This window comes from Anomalospiza imberbis, chromosome 1, assembly GCF_031753505.1.
Source record: "Anomalospiza imberbis isolate Cuckoo-Finch-1a 21T00152 chromosome 1, ASM3175350v1, whole genome shotgun sequence".
NCBI lineage: Eukaryota > Metazoa > Chordata > Aves > Passeriformes > Viduidae > Anomalospiza > Anomalospiza imberbis.
Window position 1 is genome coordinate 150,266,758 of NC_089681.1, and position 21,126 is coordinate 150,287,883.

The following is a 21,126-nucleotide window of genomic DNA, read 5'->3' on the forward strand; positions in this document are numbered from 1 at the left end:
CCAGACCCACACACTAAAGCAGCACAGGACCTGAAAATATAAAAGCTCAAACCTGAGGCATCAGCCCAAGGAAGGGATGGAGGTATAATAACACCACCTCTGGCTCCAGCTCAGAGCTGTCCCTAGGGTGACTCCTGATGGAAAAAAAGCAGGAATGTGGCTTCCAGTCCATGTGTGGTCACTTGAAGGGAGGAAACACCCTGGAAGTCCACATGATGGTGAAAAAATGACTGTAAATGCAGGAGTGTTGGATTAAGCTGGGGCAACTGAGAGGCGTTTTAAAAACTTTTATTCCATTTTCAGTCTCATGTGGAGGGTGAGACAATGCAGATGCTATAATTCACTCCATCACAACCAGAAGCCAACAATTTCCTAATTACAATACACTACAAGTGTTTCTTGGCCTATCAGCTTTAGCCACACCATGCTGGAAATGCCCAAAGCCAATCATCTAGAATTACCCCTCGTGGGTCCTACTACAATGCATCTTTCCTAGTTCTGTTTCTCCAGAGTATCTGGTCTTATTTGCAAGGCCATCCTTTGAAACGTTTTTCTAGCTCCATTTCTCTCTCAGCCATGTCTGTCCTATTCCATGGCATTTCTAAGTCAGCATTTCTTATCTCAAGGTTTGCACACAGATGCATACACTGTGTGAGCCTCCTGTCAGGCTTGGAGAATTCTCTACAAACCCATTTCTCCCTCTCCCTTGAACGGAAAAAAAAAAAATTGACGGCTTTGTTTATTGTTTGCTGTGTACAGTGAAGTACACAAGGTGCTATCACAAAGATTGTCACTATAATAACGAGTGTCTCTAAATTAAAGGAGGTGGTGCAGGGTGTGATCCTGCTGGAACAAATGCTGTCCTGTGGGCAGGCGGCGTTCCCGGCTCTTGTCTGTTATTTCAGCCTCCCTCCGGAGGGCAGAGAAATGCCAGGCCCACTTCTAATTCAGGGAACTGAGGAAGGGAAATGTGAGTGGCTCCTCTCGGAGGCGATCTGCCGGGAGGAAACGCCGCTGAAGGCTTCTCAGCTATCCCGGGAACGGCCTCGGACACCCGGCCCAGCCCAAGCCCGGTGAGGTCCCCGCCTCTCCTGCCGTGCTTGGGTTACTCCAACCTGGGACTTGCTGCCAAATATCTGGTGGGGAATCCATGCAGGACTGGCAGTGAGGGATGAGCGAGATGAGCTCACGGGTATTTTCCTTCCCTCTCACCCTCCTGTGAGTCAGTCGCCCTGCTGAGCTGGAGTCGCTGCCCTGGAGAGGTTGGGTTCATGCAGAGAGACCTCCATGGGCAAAATCCCGAGCTCTCCAAAGGGAGTGTTGGATGGTGTGTGGAATCTGGTGTTGCACTGTGGCAGGCACATTCTTGTCTCTCTCAGGATTTTTTCATAGAGGAGCACAGAGAGAAGAAAAAGAAAACAATTTCTATTTCTGCTCCTTGTTTTTCCCATGTGGAATGTGCTTGGAGAATTGTTTACCTGGGGTGATTGCTTGGATTCTGGTGAGGATTGTTGGAGCTGATGGCCAATCCAATCCACCTGTGGCTGGACTCTCAGAGAGGGGCACGAGTTGTGAGTTAGATATGGTAGTTAGAAAAGTAGGTCTGTAGTGTTAGTATCTCCTTTAAATAGTATATTGATGTATTATAGCATAGTTATAATAAAGAAATCATTCAGCCTTCTGAACTGGAATCAGACATCAGCATTTTTTCCCGCTGGGTTCATCTGCATTTACAATATTGCACTGCAGAGAAAAACACGTGGAGCAAGGCTTTAGGGAGGGAAGGGAAGCCCTGGAGAAATGGTGAGCTGGAATTCCTGCAGAAAACACGCGGATGGGAGTGAGGGCTCCTCTGGGATGGGGAAGCCTCAGGCAGGCTCCTGCTCCAGAGCTGACTCATGGAGCAGGAAAACTTGAAGTCACCCTCCAGGTCCCCCTGGGAAGAGCCTGCTGGGGTGGACACAGCAGTGCTGGCTGAGATCCTGGCGCCTGAGCTGCCATGGGACGGTGTCACCCACAGGACAGGGACACGGGGAATGCAATGTCGGGACCCTGTGCAGGATGCCAGGCTTGCATCCTCACAGGTCACTCCCACAACTGCTTTGCCTGCAGGAGCACATTCCAGGAGCACCACGGTGGGGTCGGGGTTAGGGGGAGGACACAGGGTTTGTGCTGGTGCCAGACCAGAGGTGACAACAACTCTGGGGCTCCTTATCCAGTGTTATCCTTGCACTTGGCATCATTTGATCCCAAAGAAAACAATTATGACCCTTTGGAATTGCCACTTACACCACCAAACTCCTTGGGTGCTTGGCTGCTTCCCTCTGCCTCTGCTGTGTCCCTTCCATCCCGGACAGAAAAATTCCCACTTCCAGAGCCGTGGCACTGCGCCGATGTGGCACTGCCCTCTGCTGTCGGTGGCTGCGGGGACACCGCCCAAGGCCACTGCTCTGAGTAGAAACACCGAGATTTATGTCATCCGAGGGATTCCTGAAGGATCTGAAAGCCACAAAGGTGTCCCAGGAAGATGCTGCATGCATGGTCCCCAGGCACGACAAGCAGCAAAGCCCTGCAGGAGTCACTGCCTGCTTGGGCTTCCCTTTTTCCCTGGCTGGAAGCAGAAGTGGGGACTATTTTTGGTGCTGCCTCGCTTTGGAAAGAGTCACACACGCCCAGGGCATCGCCTCGGATCCAGCACCTCGCTGTGGGCAGAGAAAATGAGTAACAGCAAGGGTCTCACTGCCTTTCCATGACCCACAGCTCTGCCTCGGGGCTGCCTGGGGGAACTGGAGTTTCCTTCCACGTGCTGGGATCACCAGCTTCTTGGGGATGTGCACGGAAAATGACTCTTAAACTGCTTTTTCCACCAGAGAAACGCTCAGGAAAAGCCTCCCAGTGATAACATTGCTTGTCCTGGCCTCCACCTACAACCCTGCGTTGCCTTTTCCCAAGCTGGAAGAGCTCGGGTGGCAGGATAAGGACACTCAGCATAACCCTGGCACTGGTCCTATCTCCCAAATTCTCCTCCAGGAAAGGCCTCTAGATGGGGCTTTAATGAAATATTGCTCTGGCCTCTGCCGGGCTGTGGTAGCCCATGGGGCTTCTGAACCCCAGCACCCACAGGGGGCTGACTCGGTGCCACTTCACTGGGAGAAGGAAACTGAGATATTCCCAGATAATAGTGAATCACATGGATTTGAGGAAGCTGGAATGGATGTGACACCCACTCCAAGCAAGTTTCAGCCTCCACCCCAAGGGGTGCTGATGTAGAGCCACAGTGGGAGCCCCCACATCCCATGCACAGGTGGATGTGGGAAACTTTGAACGGTGCTTTTCCACAGGGCTGCTTTTGTTTAGGCAAAAATGTGGTCAGGAGCTGGGCTGAGATGTTTTAAGCATTAAAAAATAAAATTAAAAAAAAATCTTTCTCCTTCTCACCCCAAAAATAAGCAGAACCCATACAGTTTGCACAGTGCTGGGAAGACTGGAAATGCTCAAGGGTACAGTCAGAGGTGAGAATAAATTCACCGAGCTCCCAGTGTCACTCCAGGAGCTATTCCAGGACAAAAGGTTCATCCCCATTATCTCTCCCTCTGTGTGGCTCCTGAACTGGTCTGTCCACAGACTCTGGGGGTCAGAAACACCGATGACCCCATTCCAAGCACCCGAGGGTTTTGCTGCTCATCATGCACCCAAATGTCACCTGCTGGGCACAGCTCTTAAACCCCAGGGACAGTGGCTTTTGAGATGAGAGCCCAGTGCCAAGTGTCCTCCTGTCCCCACGGGGACACGGGGTGGCTCAGCAGTGTGACACACACATGCTCAGGAGGGGAACCTTCCTGTTCTCGGGTGCTGGAATTACCTCCAGGATGACGATGACAGTGACATGGACAGACCTGGAAAAACGCTGCCGGCCAAAAGGGTGACATTTAGGGCATTAACTGTTTCCCCCCCCCCGGGCTGCTCGGCGTCCCTGCATTGCTCAGAGCGGTGTGGGTGTGCACACGAGCGTGCGACGCCTGGGCCTTACCACATCCAACCTCTGCACGACTGCCCAGATGTGGCAAACTTCCCCCTTGCCCAGCTGCCCACCCCCTGGCACATCCAGCCCTTTCACGACTGCTCGATTCTTGCACAGCTGCCCAGATGTGCCACACCTTGCACTAATGCCCCGATCCTTGCACGACCACCTAGCCCTTGCACACCACATCCTTGCCCAGCTGCCCACCCCTGGAGCACCCACGCCTTGCACACCTGGCCCATCCCTTGCCCAGAGGCCAATCCCTCGCACACCCACCCCTGGCACACTCATCCCTCTCCCGCCCGCCCATCTCCCTCACCCCCTGCACTCTCACCCCTTTCCCACCCAGCCGTGTCCCACCACCCCGCGATCACAGAATAAGAAACAGATTCAGAAATGGGCATGGGTGCCATTGTTCGGTTTGTTTCTTGAGGTGGGTGTGGAGGGAGAAATGGAAAGCCCTGAGGAGCAAAAGGAGGCATTCCAGCTGGTTTGTTGAAAAGGTACGGAAATGATGTTGAGCTAGGAGCTAGAACTGGAGGATTCTTCCAAAACTCCTCCAGTAAACTCTGAATACTTTTTCCAAGATCTGAATGCATTGTAAAATTACTTATTAATGGACCGGCCACATATACTCCCTGCTTGTCTCACAGGTGGGAAAACACCGATGACTGGTTTTTCCCTGAGGAAACTGAGGTGGAAGCAAAAGGTTAATATTAATTGTCAAGTTGTTTACAGTGAACCCCACTGCCAATCCCCGTCTCCCCGCTCCCCCGCGCTCTCTCCGCCCCGCCGCTCCGTCCCTCCTCCCGGGGCGTGTCCCCATGTCCCAGCCCGCCTCTCCTCCGTGTCCCGCCCCCCCGGCGGCCCCTCCCCGGCCCGCCCCGCCGCCGCTCGGGCTCTCGCCGCCGGCCGCGCTATAAGAAGCGGGGCGGGCGGCGGGGCCGCAGCGGGCGCGGCGGGGGAACGAGATGAGCAGCGCCGGCGCCGCTGCAAGATGCTGGATGGACACGTCCTGCTGGGATGGCTCTCCTCTTGCGCGCTCCTAGGGCTGCTCGCCTGCGCCCCGCGGCCCTCCGCCGCCTACTTCGGGTAGGTGCCCCCCGCTCCTGCGCTTAACTTTTGCCTGAGTTTATTTTTTGATGCTGAAGGGATTTTCAGGGGATGCTGCCGTGCGCCTGCGGGCACCCTCCGTCCCTCGGGGGGTGCGGGCATCCCCTCCCGCGGGCGCTGACAGCCGGCCCGGGACAGCGACAGCGCCGTGCCCGCGGCTGTCCCGCGTCCCAGCGCTCGCAGCCGGGCGCCGGGAATCCCCTCAGATTTGCCCGTCGGGACCGGGCTCTCCGGGAGCTGCCGGGCTGCGTCCCGGGGCCGCGGGCAGGAGCTGCCGGGGGCGAGCGAGCGCTTCGTTCCCCCGGTCCCCGCGGCGGTGACGCGCACGGAGCGGACCTGTAGCGCACCAGCCGCGGGCTGTGCCCCCCCGCCCGCCCGCCCCGGCCGCAGCACGTTGACAGAAAACTCCTTTTTTCCCCGCAATTAAAGCGCGGGTTTCAACACCAGGTGCCGGCAGGCGGGCGCTGCCGGTTGTTTTTCAGGGCGATCCGCGGGTGCGGGCGCTGCGCGGCCTCCGCATCCCCGGCGCTCACCTGTGCGCGGGGCGGGGCGCGGCCGGCAGGGGGCGCTCCCGGCCCGGCGCGCGCCGCGCAGGTGGATCCCGCTCCCTTCCCGACCCCGACCCCGACCCCGACCCCGGGGGTTTCGTCCCCCTGGTCCCGCTGTCCCGGCTCTGTGCGGTGAGCTGGACCAGCCAAATCAACCCGCTCCTCCGCTCCTCTTCAATGCCCCCCCACAGCCGCGTCGCGGAACCTCAGCTCCATGCGGGGTCTCCCCTCTGTGCTTTTTGCGGTGTCTCTGCCGCTTATCCTTAATTTTAGATCATTTGTCCCAAAATGTTGTCGGTTTGAGAGAGAAGTTTGACGCGAGCACCTATGTAAAGAGATTTCGGTATAAGTTTACGCAACAGTGATGATTCTTGCTTCTTTTTTTTTTTTTTTTTTTTTTTTTTCTTCTTCTTTTTCTTTCCTTTTTTTGGGGATGTTGTGTTGTGACCACTGGTAGGAGCCACCGGACCAGCCCTGGAGAATGTTTTAGCAGACTTGAGGTTTTCCCCCCTTCTTTCCAGTAAAACAAATCCTGGTGCTGAGGCTTGTCCATTGCTTGTGGTCTGGCAAAGTTTTCCAAACAGTGCTACTTACATCTTCTGTTTCCAGCTCCAGAACCGTTTCACTTCCTGCTGCTGGGGCTGGTTTTCTAAGGAAACAGCCTGTCCTGTGTGTGCAGGTTTTTAGGAAAAGCCCTTTTCTCCCTCGGCAGTGTGCAGAGGGCTGTTCCCAGCCCGTTAGCTCATGTGTCTGCCGAGGACCACCGGCACTGTGCAGCTGAATTGTGCCTTGGGGACTGACAGGCTTTGGAAGGAGCTTGGCTGTAACTCCCCTATTAATCCCTGCCGTGGTGGTATCTGCTCGGGAGCAGCAGGTAACTTATTCCCGTTCCTTCTGGGATTTCTCTCTTGGCTTATAGAGGTTTTAACTTTAGAAGGGACATTCTGAGCCAAGGGCAGTGTCTGCTGTCTGTCCTGACCGCTTTGGGTTTTTCTCTGTCTTGGTACAGCTGCTGTTTCTGATTTGAGACTCCCTCCCTGGCAGTGAGGAGGGGAGAGGAGATGCTGCCAGATGTGCACCCAGCCAGATGTGCACTCCAGGGCTGCTGTGGTGTGCAGTGGAGTTTGCTTATGCAAAGCCTCCTTGTCTCTGGTTAAAGCCCCAGCGAAGGAGCAGCTGATCCCCTCTTTGTTCTGCCAAGAGCAGAGGTTGCACTTGCAGAGCTGCTGGGGACACTGGGAATAGTCAGTGCTGAGATCCCAGCTCCTGATAATCCGCAGTGAGATCCAACAAGTGTGTGTGGAAGAGCTGAGCTCTCCTCGCTGTGGCCTTCTGTCTGTTGATAAAGAAAGAAATCCCACCTGGTAAAAGCTGGATCTTCCTGCAGCACTTCCCAGTTCTCTCTGCAAGTGCCCTGGGTAGGCTGGTATTGATCTTTTTCCTTCTGCCACGTGCATGAAGGAGCTGCTCCAGGTGAGGCAGCACATCTGTTCATTCTGATAAATCCTTGCTAACAACTTGGCTGCATCACCTGAGCTAAAACCCTCCAGGCAGGGAAAAGGGATGCTCCTTTTGAGTCCAAGGCATCACCAAAGCCACCTTTTGGTGGCCTGCTGGCCCCTCTGGGTGCTGGCATCCCTGTGCAGGAGGTGGTGGGGCACAGAGTGAGGTGGTGTTAAGCAGATGTCACGCTGTGGCTGCAGCTTGGCTGCTCCCTTCCTCAGTCTGGAGGGGGATAGGGACAGCTGTGGATGATCCCTTCCCCCCCCAGCCCCAATGTCTTATTTCAGGGAAAGAATTCCATGTCTCCAAATGTGTGGCCTGGTGGGGAATTAGTGCCCAGGGACAGAAATGGGGCATGGTTACACGATAACGAGATTGTGTCAGCATGGAGTTATGTCTGTGCCTGTCCCGGGGGGCGGCAGGAAGGGATGCTGGGCTGGGGACACCACGGCTGGACGCTGCTGCTTCCCTGGAAGTCTGGCTCTGGTGTCCTTGGAGGGATGCACAAGCGGCTGAGCAGGATAAATGCCCTCTGGAAGCAGAGTTTGCAGTATGTGTGGCAGTTGGAGCCGTGGTGCAGGTGGGGCTCTTGCTGCTGTTTTGCTCCATGCCCAGGCTGTCTGACTGGGAGATGTGATGAAGGTGGAGGGGGAGATGTGTGTCTCTCTGTGGAGGGAGAGACAGATTTTCCCTTTTTCTGAGGGGAATTCTGGCAGCCTGGGTGTTGTTGCCCTCCTCCCTGGAGCAGGTGCCAGCAAGACCCGGGGTTGCTGCCCAGGAGCAGCACCTGCAGTGATGCTGAGCAGAGCTGAGACCCTGCAGGCACCTGCTCAGGAGGGGTTTTGAGGGTTTGGCTCAGCCCTAACTCCTGGGAAACAGCTGGAGCAGCCTGGCTGCAGGGATCAGGGATGTGGTGATGCTACAGCTCCAAAACCTTGGCTGATAAGGAACTTTTTGACAGAGAGAAAAAAGCACCCTTGCAAAACTGGACACAGCCCTGTGGGCTTTTTGTGCGTTTAGAGCTGCCCCTCAGGAGGAGGATGATGATGGGGGTGGCTGAATTTTGGGCTGGGATGACTGTGGGAGAGGCCGAGGCTGCACCAGAGGGGGAGGCATTGCCTCGGGATCGCTGTCAGCCTGCCGGGATGCACTGGCTGCCCCAGTGCTGTCTGAGCACTAATTTGCACCGTATTCCAACTGCTGCTGGGGGGAGTTTGCAGCAGCCCCAGGCTGCCGGGATCCCTGAGAAAGCATTGCATTTCACTTTTCCTCCCCGCTCTGCCTTCCCGGTGCCTGACACGCTCTGGGCATGGGTACCTTCCCTCCCTCCCTTTCCCCTCTCAAATGTGGCTGGGGGTGGTGGGAATGCCAGAGCGGCATCTGGGAATTGTGTTGGGACTTGCACTTCTGGGCTTTGGAAGTGGCAAGTGACAAAATTAGCCATGCTGGGGGGTGACAGGGTGGCTGAGGAGCTTCAATCCTGCTGTGCCCTGTGCTGGTGGGAAGGGAAACCAGCCCGTAGGAGCTTCTGCTTTCCTGAGCTGCCTGATCCGTGGATCTGAGGTGAGCCAGGCCATAAATCAACCCCTCTCTATTTCTGCGGGGTCTCATTCAGTTTTGATGCACCTCTTTTTGTAAAAAAAAAATAAAAAATATTTTTTTTTAATTCTCGCTGGAAGTGTTTTTCCTGCCAGTTGGGATTTGCTCTGCCTTCCCTCCGGGAGCAGAAGGATCCCAGCAGCTCTGCCCCTTCTGCAAGCACTTGTCAAGACAGTAGTAATGTTACAAGTGGCTCATGCTTACATAGTGTTTATATTGACAGATTGCAATGTTCTGCATAAATGTAACTGATCTGTCCCCTGCACGCAGGCAACAGGAACCCTCAAATGCTCACGGGGGGGAGAGGGAGGGAGGGAGGGGAAGCATAGCTTGCCCTAATTTACCAACACACCACTCCCGAGAGCCGCGCTGGGGCTTTGCAGCGTGGGAAGCGCCGTGTATTTTTATTCCCTTTGGCAGGTGCGGAAAAGGTGCCCTGCTCTGCCGCAGGACAGAAACCTCATGGTTCAGGGTGTGATTTTTTGTTGGGAGAGACTCGGAAAAGAGCGGGACGTTGGACTTGGAGGGGCTGTTGGGGCGCTGCGAGCGCTCTGGGGTGGGTTCCTGAGCGGGGCGCGAAGCCACCGCGAGTTCCAGCGCCAGCTGGAATGTCACCTGCAATAAAAGCACCCCCACATCTCCGCCCCTGTTTTTGCAGCCTGTGGGCCACGCTGGGCGATGGCAGCTCCCGTGAGCGTGGCTGTCACTGGAGGGTGGTGTGGGGCCGCGTGCGGCCTGCGCGCCGTGGCCAGGCCGCGGTGGCTTCGCGGGCGCGCCCGCCGGGCTCTGGCGTGTCTGAGATGGAGCAGCTGCTTCCCAGCACAACCCAAAAAAACAAAACCTGGCCCTGGCTGGCGAGGCAGGAATGCGGCACGCAGGCAAACACAGCTGGAGTGCCCGGAAAGGACGGCTTGGCCATCCCGCCCTGAGCCGCGCGTTCTGCCTCTCCCACGCGGCTCCGCGGGGTTTCAGCTGCTGGGTTTGGGGTTTTCCTTGGAAAACTGGGAGGGTTTGCCTGGTTTGGGTGGGTGTTTTTTTTTTTTGTTTTCCTTCCTCCCTTGCTTTTTTGGAGCTGGGTGAGTTGTCACTGCTGTGAGTCCTGCCTGGCTTGGCTCCCAAAGTTGGCCTCTCTGGGTCAACTCAAAGCAGTGTTTAACCTCCATTCCTTTGGAAAGGGAGCCCCGTGCCCAGAAGCAGCATTTGCTTTGGAGGTGCTTGGAAGTGGCACTGGATTTGATGAGGCGCCACGAGCGTGGTGACAAAGCCTGGAATATTTGGAAAAATAACTGTGCCAGACCTGTATCTTCATCCCTGGGGAGCAGGATTTGTCCCAGATCAGGCTGGGAAGTGCCTGGAAGCTCCTCCTGCCTGCAAAGGATGGAGCAGCATTCACTCAGACAAGTATTAGTGTTTTCTTGGCTTAAGTAGTGGACTGACCACGTTGCTTGACATTTTGGAACCGCTGTCTTGTGCCTCAGTTTCCCTCACCTGAGGCTGTTCCTCTCTGAACTCAGGTTAATGATGAGCTCTGCTGCAGCCTCCGTGTCCAAATACTGTGTTTTTCTTTTTCCCGGTGCTGTAAATGACACGTTGGAGAGGGAAGATGGGTTGTTAGGGGGATATTGAGTGGATACCTGGCAAAGCAGGAGGCTGGTGACTTCCTTTAGCCTGACTGGTGATGCAGAACCAGGGACCAGGAATCCACAGGACTCTGGTCTCCTGCTGAAAGGCCTGGTCAATGATTAACTTGATTTCTGGAAGCTGCTGACAACAATAAAAGGGAGTCCAGCCCCACAACCCCAACACAAAAAGCCCCAGAGTGTTTAATAATTAAAGGCCTTGTGCTTTATCGGGGTAATGAGAATGGCCTTAAGGCTCATTTGGTGGCAGGTAATTGAATTAGGCTGTGGGATTGGGAAGGGGGAGCAAGTTAAGTGGAAAATCTGGAAGACTGCACAGAGAAGCGTCTATGATGCAGCTTAGTCTGAATCTTTCTAACCAGAGCAAGTTTTGTCAGTTTTTGCTTTCTTCATTTTTCTGTCAGATTAATTCATTGTGTTGGCAGACTTGGTGTAGTTGCCTCTTGGAGAATCATGGAATGATTTGGGTTAGAAAAGATTTTCTAGTTCCACCTTCTGCCGTGGGCAGGGACACTTTCCACATCCCAAGCTGCTCCAAGTCCTGTCCAACCTGGCCTTGGACACTTCCAGGGATCCAGGGGCAGCCACAGCTTCTCTGGGCACCCTGTGCCAGGGCCTCCCCACCCTCGCAGGGAAGACTTTCCTCCTAATACCTCACCCAAACCTGTTTTCTTAAACTTTAAAACATTCCCTGTCATCCTATCACTCTCTACCTGTGTAAAAAGTTCTCCCCAGATCTCTTGTGGATATTCCTGGCCCGAGGATGCTCTATTCCATTCACTTCATTTAAGGACATGCTGACAGTGTTGTTATTTCTAATAAATGTTGGTATTTAAACATTCTTTAAGTTTAAGTGGAAAATCTGAGTCAGAAGAAAAAGAAACTGCTGAGCTTAAGCTGTTGTGGGGTTGGCTGGGCAGCCAGAGGAGGTGCTGGACCAGTGAACATCACTGCTATTTCCAGAGTATGAGGCATTCATGGTCCAGAGCTGCATGAGGGGTGGTGGGACATGGAGATCTTGGCTCAGGAGAGCTGAAGACTGGATTTGCCTTCCCTGTCTCCTGTTTCATCCCTGTGCCTTGACGCCTTCTAAGAGAGAGTTAGGTTGGAAGGGGATTTTGAAGATGTTAAATCAGGATATCCCCACTGGGGGGACCACCAGAGGTGGGAGGATTTCTGATGCCAGAAGCTCCATGTAGATCCTCTCTGCTCCAGTTCCTTTGGATAATGTGGCCCCTTAGGGCTTGCATTCTGTGGCCACCTGAGTTCTGTAGAAGACAAAGGGGTCAACGCTTCCCCTGATGATTGAGGAGAGGACTTGATGAATTCCAAGTGTTTTTATCTGCTCCCCCTCAATTTGTGACCCTGTGGTTCCAGCTGCTTCCTGAGAGACTCCTCTGGGGTGGGATGGCACCGAGTTCATGCTGAAACCTTCTGTTAGACACAAGCTTCCTAAGTTCCCAACTCCCAGGGGTGTGTTGGAGCAATCCAAGAACACTCCTGGACCTGGTTTTCCAACCTAAAACCTCCTGAGCCTCTGGCTTCCCTCCACACTGAAGCAGCCCCTTCTCTCTGCAGCCAAAACAGCTCTCTGGTGGCTTGTAGTGTGTTCATGCAATTGGTTCCTTGACCTGAGGAGCCCTCGAGCACAGGGCTGGGTGTTTGCACTCTTAAATGGTCTTGGGGGGCCGCTGCTCCGCCTGCAGAATGTGGCTGCAGGTTCTGGACCAACATGAGCCAGGAAGGATTTGCTTTCCTGACTTTTTCCAGAGCTCAGGAACCAGCTCAGGTGAAGTTGAGAGGACCCAGAAATTATTAGGATTATTATTATTATGGAAAGGGTTAACCCTTTAGGAGCTTTTTTTTGACGTCAAGATGAAATTTTTTTTTCTCTTCTCCTGTTTGTAACTGTGCTTTTTAAGGTTCCTTCAGATGGTGGCTGTAAGTGCTAATGAGCCTTATCTCTCCAGATACTGTCATAAAACACACTTATGAAGTTTATCAGCTCAGCAAGCTTTACATTTTATTGTAATGTGTGTTTGCACTTCCCCAAGTGGAACAGGGAGTATTTTGATTCCGTGGATAAACGCAGCAGTTACAGGATTTGCTGGAGCTGATAGAAAAATCTATCCAGTTTTTTTTTTTTCTCCCCCCCTCTCAGCCCTTACCAGGAACTCCTGTTTCAAATGAATCAAGCAGCTCCTGATTGTGCTCTGTAGCCTTCCAGTCTGTAATTATAAACCATTCTCTAAGGTGTGGGGGGAGCATTTTATTCAGTTGCTGAAGGATTTTGGGAGAAGGGGAAAGGGCAGGTTAAAAAAAAACTAAACTTTTTTTTTTATTGGGGGGCGGGGGGGAAACACAGAGGAAAACCTCTTTTCTCTTCATCCACCACAGAAAATGCAAACTCAACAGTGTCTGATAGTAATGCTGAGTCTGGGATACAGCATGGAACACTCAATTCCTGTTGATTCCCAACAGGCTGGATGGGAGTTCGCAGGAATTTTATGGGCATATTCACTTGGCCTAGCTGATTAAAATAGCATTCATTGGTCATGGAGTTTGGGGCAAACTTGCTCTGAATTTTGCATTTGCCACATACTGGATGGAGGAATTTCCCAGTTGGAGCAAAACTTTCCTTTCTTGGAAAAACTCCTTGGGGTCTTCCAGAGAGTGAAGCAGCAAAACTAGCCATGGAGCAGAGCAGGAGGTGGCTTTTGTGGTGTGGAGCAACAGATGATTTCCCCTAGACATGACTGAAGCACTGAAAGAGGCCCACAGGGACATCTGAGCTGAGCTGAAAACCCTCCCTGATGGCTGGCTGAGGCAGTCCTGGGAGGAATGGGCAGAGGTTGAGCCAGAACCTTGGTCTGCTGTTGAATCTCTCTGAATTTCTGTGGAGCAGCCTCCCAGCACAAAGAGGGTCAAGCCACTGTTGTTTTCAAGGCCAAATCCTCTTGGAAGAGGTCAATTGATGAGCAAAAGAAATATTATCAAAAATTAACAGCTTATTTAGAAGTACCCAGGGAGGTGTATAGAGTGTGACCCCTGGGTGATGCATGGGAGGGGACACAGGTGGCAACATGAATTGTTCTGACTCACAGGACCCACAGCTTGGCACTGGGATTTCTGCTTCTGGGTCTTCAGCACCTCTTAACTCTGGCCATGGAGAGACCTCAGAGCTCCTTCCTGGAGCTCCAGGAGAGCTGGAGAGGGACTTTGACAAGGGATGGAGGGACAGGACAAGGAGAAATGGCTTCCCACTGCTGGACAGCAGGATAAAATGGGATATTGGGAAGAAATTCCTCCCTGTGAGGGTGGGGAGGAGCCCTGGCACAGGGTGCCCAGAGTAGCTGTGGCTGCCCCTGGATCCCTGGAAGTGTCCAAGGCCGGGTTGGAGCACCCTGGGATGGTGGAAAATGCCCCATGGCAGGTTCTTCTCGTGACTTGCTGGTAATTTTGTAGCCTTCTCTCACCTGATCCTAAAAGGAACAGCACAGAGGCATTGCTGTGCCCTGCACCTCATGGCTTTCCTACAGCTAATTCCCAGTGTCGACCTCAGTGGGAACCCCTGTTGTCAACCCCTGCTGAGCTGGGGGCATCATTTTTTTGCTATTTTAATATAATCAATAATAATATAATTAAATATAAACTTAATAAATACAAACATAACAATATTAATAAATATAATAATAATAATTAATAATCAATATAATTAATATAATTTCTCATTATCTCTTCAGATTTTTTTTTTTTTTTAAAAGACTTATGACCTGAGGTTTGGTACTGCAACTAAACAAAGCCAGGCAGCCCTGGGGGTGTAACTGTACTGTTTTTAGAGATGGCAGCTGAGGATTTTGGGTGAAGGTGGCTCTCTCCAGAGGACCCTGTGGGTGTTCCAGCTCTGTTTTAGGATCACTGTCAGCAAACACCTCGCTCTCCAAAGTGTCCAAGGAGCGAAGTTGAATTTTCTGGATGTTGGATAATTCTCCTTGCCTGTGGCTGAAGCTGGGATTGGGGTGGCTGCAGTTTGCCCTGGTGCCTGTGCAGTGCCACACTTGGGATCTGTGGGAGATCCCTGGCAGCTGGCTGCTCTTGGGGCGAGGTCTTTGGGGTGGATTTACCCTGCTGAGCTCCTCACTGCCTGCAGGAAGGGTCGCTGTCTTGTTGCCAGGAGCTCTGCCAGATTCCTGCAGGGGGAAGCAAAATTGTTTCCCCCAAATTTTGCTTTGGGCTCGTTGTCTCCTGATTTCTCTGGAAAACCAGTCCATCGTGTCTGCCGTGGTGCAGAGCCTCTCCTGAGGCAGGGGGGAATGGTGGGTGAGGCCTCATCAGACAAGGCTTTGAAAGTCACCCAGATAATCGAAGAAAATGTGTTTCCACTTGACTTGACCGTGGAAAGGCTGCTGTATTTTGGTGTTTCTCAGCTTTTTTACATCCTGGATTGGGAACCTGGGAGCCAGCTCAGTGATTGCACTTGGGATGAGCGTCCACCTTGGACTGGATCCACTGGTGTTGGCTGCAGAGCCTCTCCCAGGGCAATCCATGACTGCAGGGGACCTTTCCCAGCTCAGGAACATGGAGTTCAGCTGCTCTCCAGTGCTGCCCATCTCCTCTGACAAGAAACCTAATCCTGCAGCCCAAACCCCTCTGGGGACAGTTCACCAGAACTGATACTTGGTTTAAAAGAACTGACTTGTTTGGCTTAATCTTGACAAAATTCTTTTCTAGCCCTAATCCTCTCCCAGTGTAAGGTGAGATCTTGAAATACCTGGCAAACCTGGAGCTCAGCTCTCTCTCTGCATCTCTGGGCCTCTCTGCAATCAAAGGTGAGGGGGATAGAGGCATTTTCAGCCCCTGCCAAAGATAAATCTGCTGCTGGGAGCAAGCAGGGAGCTCTTTCCCAGTCTGTGGTTAACAAGTTGATCTGACAGGCCAGAGGTGAAGCAGCCACTTGAGCTGAATTACAGGGTCTGACCAAAGATCCAGCACTTCCTCTGGCTCATTAGCACAGCTGTGCTGCATCCCTGGGGACTATTTCTATCTTCTGGCTTGTCCCGTGTTGACTCTGGAAATCTGGAGGCTTAGGAGGGAGGACTGGAGCTGAAGAGCTGCCCTTGGGAGAGTGTGAGCTGGACTGAGGAAGGCTTTGAGCAGTCCCTGTGGTCAGTGTAACGAGCTGTAATGTCCAGACTGGTTTGTGGAGCTGAGGAAAATGTGTTTTCAGGCAGATTTGCCTCTCTGCAAGGTGCAGGACGGGTGCTGGGCTAAAGGGATGGTGCTTGCAGGGCAGTGGGAGCAGGCATAATCCTGCACTTGCAGGATCAGCTGGACTCCTGAGCTTGCAGAGGGATCACCAGCCATCAAGAAACAAATGTGATGTTGTGGAGATGCCTTAAGAGTAGCTGCAGTGCCTGTGGGGATTCTGTGTTCCCAGTGCACGGGCTGGGCTCAGCAGGGCTGTCCCAGCCACGGCAGGGTGGGAGGTACCACGGGAGGAGAAGGGCATCCTCCCTCAGCCCTGCATCCCTGGGGCTGCTCGAGGCTCATGGAAAATCTGAGTGCTGGTGCTGGGAGGGGGGAGCTGAGCTGACAGCCTGGCCTGGGCTGACTCACAGTGACAAAAACGCCTCAGTTTGGGGCTGCACAGGCTCGGTGACCCCGTGGCACCATGGCTCTGGAGGTATTTCTGCCAGGGGGGCTGGATGTTCCCACTCACAGGCTCATGGTGAGGAGTGGGGGGTGACTTCTCTGCTCCCACAGCCTGCAGAGAGCCAGGACTGAGGTGAGCTGCTCCCAGGGATGCTCTGCTGCTGCTGGCCACATCAGGGACAGGTCAGTGGCCTTGTCCAAACAGCTGCTCCTCCCTGCCTGCATGGGGCTGTTTATTCTGCTCCCAGAGGCTCTCTGGAGCCTCTCTGGAGGTTTCTTTCAAGTTCTTTTGATGGAAGTGGCTCTGAAGCTGGTGTCTGCCCTGTCTGGATGTTCAGTTTTACCCCGTTGTGGGTGAAGGGAGCAGAGGTTGCTCGGGGTCCTGTCTGGCTTTGGGTGCTTCAGCTGTGGCATAGGACTGTTCTCACAGTGAGCAGCTCTGAGCTGAGTCAGGGATTTGGTGCACATCCTTTAAAGCCCCCAAAGGCTCTTGGTCTATGGATTGTGTTTGAAAATGCCTTCAATACGTGCCTGACAAAGCAGAGCCCACTGGGTTGGAGTTTCTCCTCCTGTTGCAGCAATAAAGGGGATCCAAAGACAAATTTATAGGAATCTTCCTGCTGACCTGGTGGGGTCTGAAGTGCTTAAAAGCAGGAAACACCAAGCTTCAGCCCACGAGGTCTGGCTGCAAAACAAGATGAGTGGTGCAGGCTTCATTTTGGGGGTGCAGCATTGCACCTGCTCGCCTTTCCCAGAGCCTGGGAGATGCATGGCTGGATTTCCAGGGCAGCTGCTGCCCTTGCTTCAAGCACCAGCCACACGTTGCTCTTGCTCCTGTCAGCTGCCCAAGCTGCTCTGTTTGTGTGTCTAAAACTTGAAGGCTGGGAGAAGGAAGAAACCTGACCAGTGCAATGGAAACCTTCAATTCCCCGCGGTCCCAGGAGGAGCAGAGCAGCTCCAGGCTGGAGCTAGGAATGAACTCCGTTTGTACACTGCCTCGCCTCTCCAGGAGGAGCAGCAGCCAGGAAAAATATCAACAGTTCCATTAAAAAGTCTGCTGGTTTGCTAAAGTAGTGGAATAAACATACCTGTAGGTAAAACAGCCCGAACCGCACAGGAAACATTAACGGGAGCGAACACACGCAGCCTCCCTGCCTCTCCCTGTGGATGTCCCCGAGAAAAAACGCTGCATCCATGGCGATGGGGACATCAAACAGCAGCTGGGGGGATTATTCTTAGCTGGGGAAGAAGTGGCTTGCATGAAACAGGGGCTCCGTGGTTTCCTAGAAAGGCAAAACCTGGGCTGAGCTTGCCCTGCGCTGCTGCTGGCTCTGGGGAAGGGGGGGTCCTGAAGTAAAAATCGAGGCAGGATGTGGTTTGGGGTGGTTGGTAGCCCTTTGTTTGATTTTTATTGCCCTTCTTAGCTTTTCTGATCCCTGTTTCTGTGGGAATTGTGTGGGGCTGACCTGCTTTTGCTCTAAGCAGTGGAAAAGCTGGGATGAAAACCAGTGGGAAAGCCCCTGGGAGCTTGCAGAAGAGCAGGGTGGGTGTGGTAGCACTAAACGGGGGATCCAATCACCCCCAGCCATCAGTGCGGGCTGCAGTTGGCCCCTTCCTACCTGCACAGACTCCAGATCCATCCTCTGACCCCTTTGGGACAGGGGGAATGGAGGGAGAGCTGTATTTGATATTTCAGTGAGCCTCCAGCATGGCTCCAGTGGGAGATGCTGCCAGCACTTCTTGGACCAGGGAGCTGCCCATAAAACCCAACTTCCCCTTGGCCATGCCCAGCAAATATGGTCTGCCCAGAAAATCCACGTGGAAAATGCCTCTGGTTGCAACCAGATGGCACCTGTCAGGCACAAGGAGACGTTTCTATTAGTGCTCTTATTGGAGTGTTTTGGATCCCTCCCAGGCCCGAGCTGTCCTCCCTGGGGCAGATTGATGGGATTATTGCATGCTAGAGACAGTCCCTGTGCTCCCTGGCCTCATCTGCACAGCCACTCAGCACAACTAATCGGAACTGACTTTTAAAGTGGATTAGTTCAATTACTCTTAACTAGCCCCGGTGGAAACACTCTCCTTGAGGATTAAAGAGCCTTAATTCACTTTAACAGACTCGATTTCAATGCAAAGCAGGCTAAACTGAACTAAGGGCCCTTTCGAGCCTTGTTTGGAGGAGGCACTCCAAAAGTGATGTGGTTTAACCGCCCCACTTTGCATTCCTGGGCTCGATTGGTTCCAGTTGAGCATTGCTGGAGTGTCCCCTTACCGGTGTCTAACACAGGCAGATAGAGAGCTGCAAACTTTACCTCGGCTAATGTGTGAACCAGCTCCTCTGCATCTGCTGAGCCACTGCCTAAAATTGGTGTTTTAGAGGTGTTTACGCTCCTTAATTTTCTTTAACTTTTGTTTTCTTTTCCAAATATTTTTTCCCCCTTTAACTCTTCAGCCCAAGCTCTTTGCTTTTTCACTTAAAAATGCAGGGCAGTGAGTCACACATCAGCTTTTCCCTGCTGTCCTGAAGTCTCTGGATGAACTGGGAATACTTGACCAACAGCACACTCCTCCTTTAGCTGGGGAGTTTCTCTCCAGTTGAGGGTGAGCTGTGGTTGTGAAAGACTTTCTGGCCTCAGTTTTCCTGAAGTTTTTGTGAAAAACAGTCATTCCATCTGGTGCCCTGGATAATTCTTGCTTTGGAGGGAGCTGGGTGGGACATTCCTCTGCATTTGAAGTGTTGGATGATGTGGGTGTGGAGAAGAGGGAAATCCTGCCAGTACCAGGGAAGATCCCTGAGGGGAAAAATATCATGACTTTTTATTTTCCTTCATGCTGATCCTGGTTTTGACTCTGAAGGGAAGAAGAGGTAGCACTGACCCTTCTGCAGATGGGGCTCTCCACCCTTTGTCCTCATCTGTACACCCCATTCTCTGATCTAATACCATCCTGATCCCTTGCCCTTCCTGTGAGATCCCTGCTTCGGATCCAGGTTTAATCCCTGAGGCGCAACTTTCAGCAGACTGAGGAGGGAACGGCTGCTTGGCACAGCTTTGCCACCTTTCCCTTGCAAGGAAAGGAAGGGTTAAACCCAGTGACTGAAATGAGTGCCAGCATTGCTCTGGGTAAGGCTCCTCCAGCGTGCCAGAGCAAGGTTTATTTTACTAATAGCCCTGTGTAACTTCACCCTCCCCTCCTGCTCAGGATATTTCAGCTCCTCTCCTTAGTTCAGCATCACTTCAGAACTGGGGGAGCAGTTTGGGTGGCCACAGCAGCAGCTGGCAGCCGTGTAAGGATTTTTTTTGGGGTGGGGGGAGGTGAACAAACCCTGAGTTTCTTTAGGTTGGGTTTTCATGGCTCTCCTGAAGAGTCCCTGCAGGCTGCAGAGAAGGGAACAGACACTGCACACAGGCAGGACATGGATGCTGCTGCTGCCCTGACGTGCTGGGGCTGTGAGACCTCTCTGTGCTGCAGCTCAGAAATCCCTCAAAGGCCCCTCTGTGCTGCCCTGCAAAGGCTGTGTCTCGCTTACAGCTCTGCCTGAACCCTAAGCTGATTTAATCTCATTTTCTTGCCACCAAGGAACTCCTCCTTGCCTCTCCACAGCAGCTGAAGGACATTACCAATCTGCTCCTCAGGCCCTGGTGGCCTTCAGGCTTGGCTGTGAGCTTGGCACAGACAGTGACAATGTGGCTGCTGTGGTTCTGCTCCAAGTCTGGTTTCTCTGGTGAAGTTTTCTGGAGCGGTGATGGAGATCACTCGCCAGATTTCAGGAGGTTTTTTTCTTACTCTTATCATGGAATGGTTTGAGTTGGGTTGGCAGGAACCTTAAAGATCATCTTGTTCCACCCTCTGCCATGGGCAGGGACACCTTCCACTGTGCCAGGCTGATCCAAGTACAGCCTGGCCCTGGACACTTCCAGGGATCCAGGGGCAGCCACAGCTGCTCTGGGCACCCTGTGCCAGGGCCTGCCCACCCTCACAGGGAAGAACTTCTTTCTAACATCTAATCTAAAGCTCTATTCTTGCTCAAAGAGTACCCTCAAAAAAAAAAAAAAAAGCCAGCATTTTTAAATTTAAATTTTTAGTTAGATGACCTTGTTTTTAATTGCCTGAGCCAAGAGCTCTTTCTCCCTAGGTTTTGGTGGCAGTGCCTGGTGTGCTTAGCACCTGGTGAGGTGCTGGTGTTTTCTTCTTTAAGACATAAGGCCATTAACTTCATCTTTAGCATCTCTTAGGACTTTTGGGGACAATTGCTCTGAGAAATATTGAAAGACTACTGAGAACACATCAATTTTGTGGAAGTGTCCAACTGAGAAACTCCTGAGAAGACACCAAGGTGTTGCTGAGAACTCTTTCCCATCAGGACATATTTTTATTTGGGAGTGATGCTGGTTTTCAACCTCAGGATCTATAAAGGGGTGCATTAATACATCCTTCAAAACCTTCTCCTGTCTTAGGGATAACTGGGGAGACCCCCATCCCTGGAAGTGCCCAAGGCCAGGTTGGACAGGACTTGGAGCAACCTGGGACAGTGGGAAGTGTCCCTGCCCATGGCAGGGGGTGGAACTGGATGATTTTTAAGGTCTTTTCCACCCAAACAATTCCATGATTCTCTCTCTGTTCTAGGATAGCTTTTTGAAGGCCTCTTTAAGGTCAGGCTCACAAAGTTTTTGAGTTTGTGACCATCATCTGAAGAGGGAGTCCAACAAAGATGCCTTTGAGGTGGGAGTTGCTCACATCCAAGAGCAGCTCAATTTTCAATCCCTTGTGGCTTTCTGGGGGGATTGCAGAGCTCCAGAGCTGCTCTTGTACTCAGGAGTGCTGGAAACCGAAATGCAAGACCTGCTTGGTCCTGGGAGCTATATTTTAGACCCAAATTAAATTATTTCACTTGCGGTGCCACTCCTTCCATCATGCGTTGCTGTTACCATTGGGTAGCAGGGGGATAAAGGATCTGCTGGAGTGGCCCTAAAAATGGGCTTTCAGTAGGTAGAAGATACCTGGCAACACCTAAACTGAATTTTTCCTCCTGTAAACTTTATATCTGAGG

At 52.6% G+C, this 21,126-nt stretch overlaps 1 protein-coding gene across 1 annotated transcript in view; it reads left to right on the plus strand.

The window, feature by feature from the left end:
* The first annotated feature begins 4,909 nt into the window (after nucleotides 1-4,909).
* WNT9A (Wnt family member 9A) overlaps nucleotides 4,910-21,126 on the plus strand; it is a 57,159-nt gene continuing 40,942 nt past the window's right edge. The window contains exon 1 of the mRNA XM_068176158.1: nucleotides 4,910-5,113. Coding sequence (XP_068032259.1) covers nucleotides 5,019-5,113 — 95 coding nt within the window. The 5' untranslated portion in view covers nucleotides 4,910-5,018. The remainder of the gene's footprint in view (nucleotides 5,114-21,126) is intronic.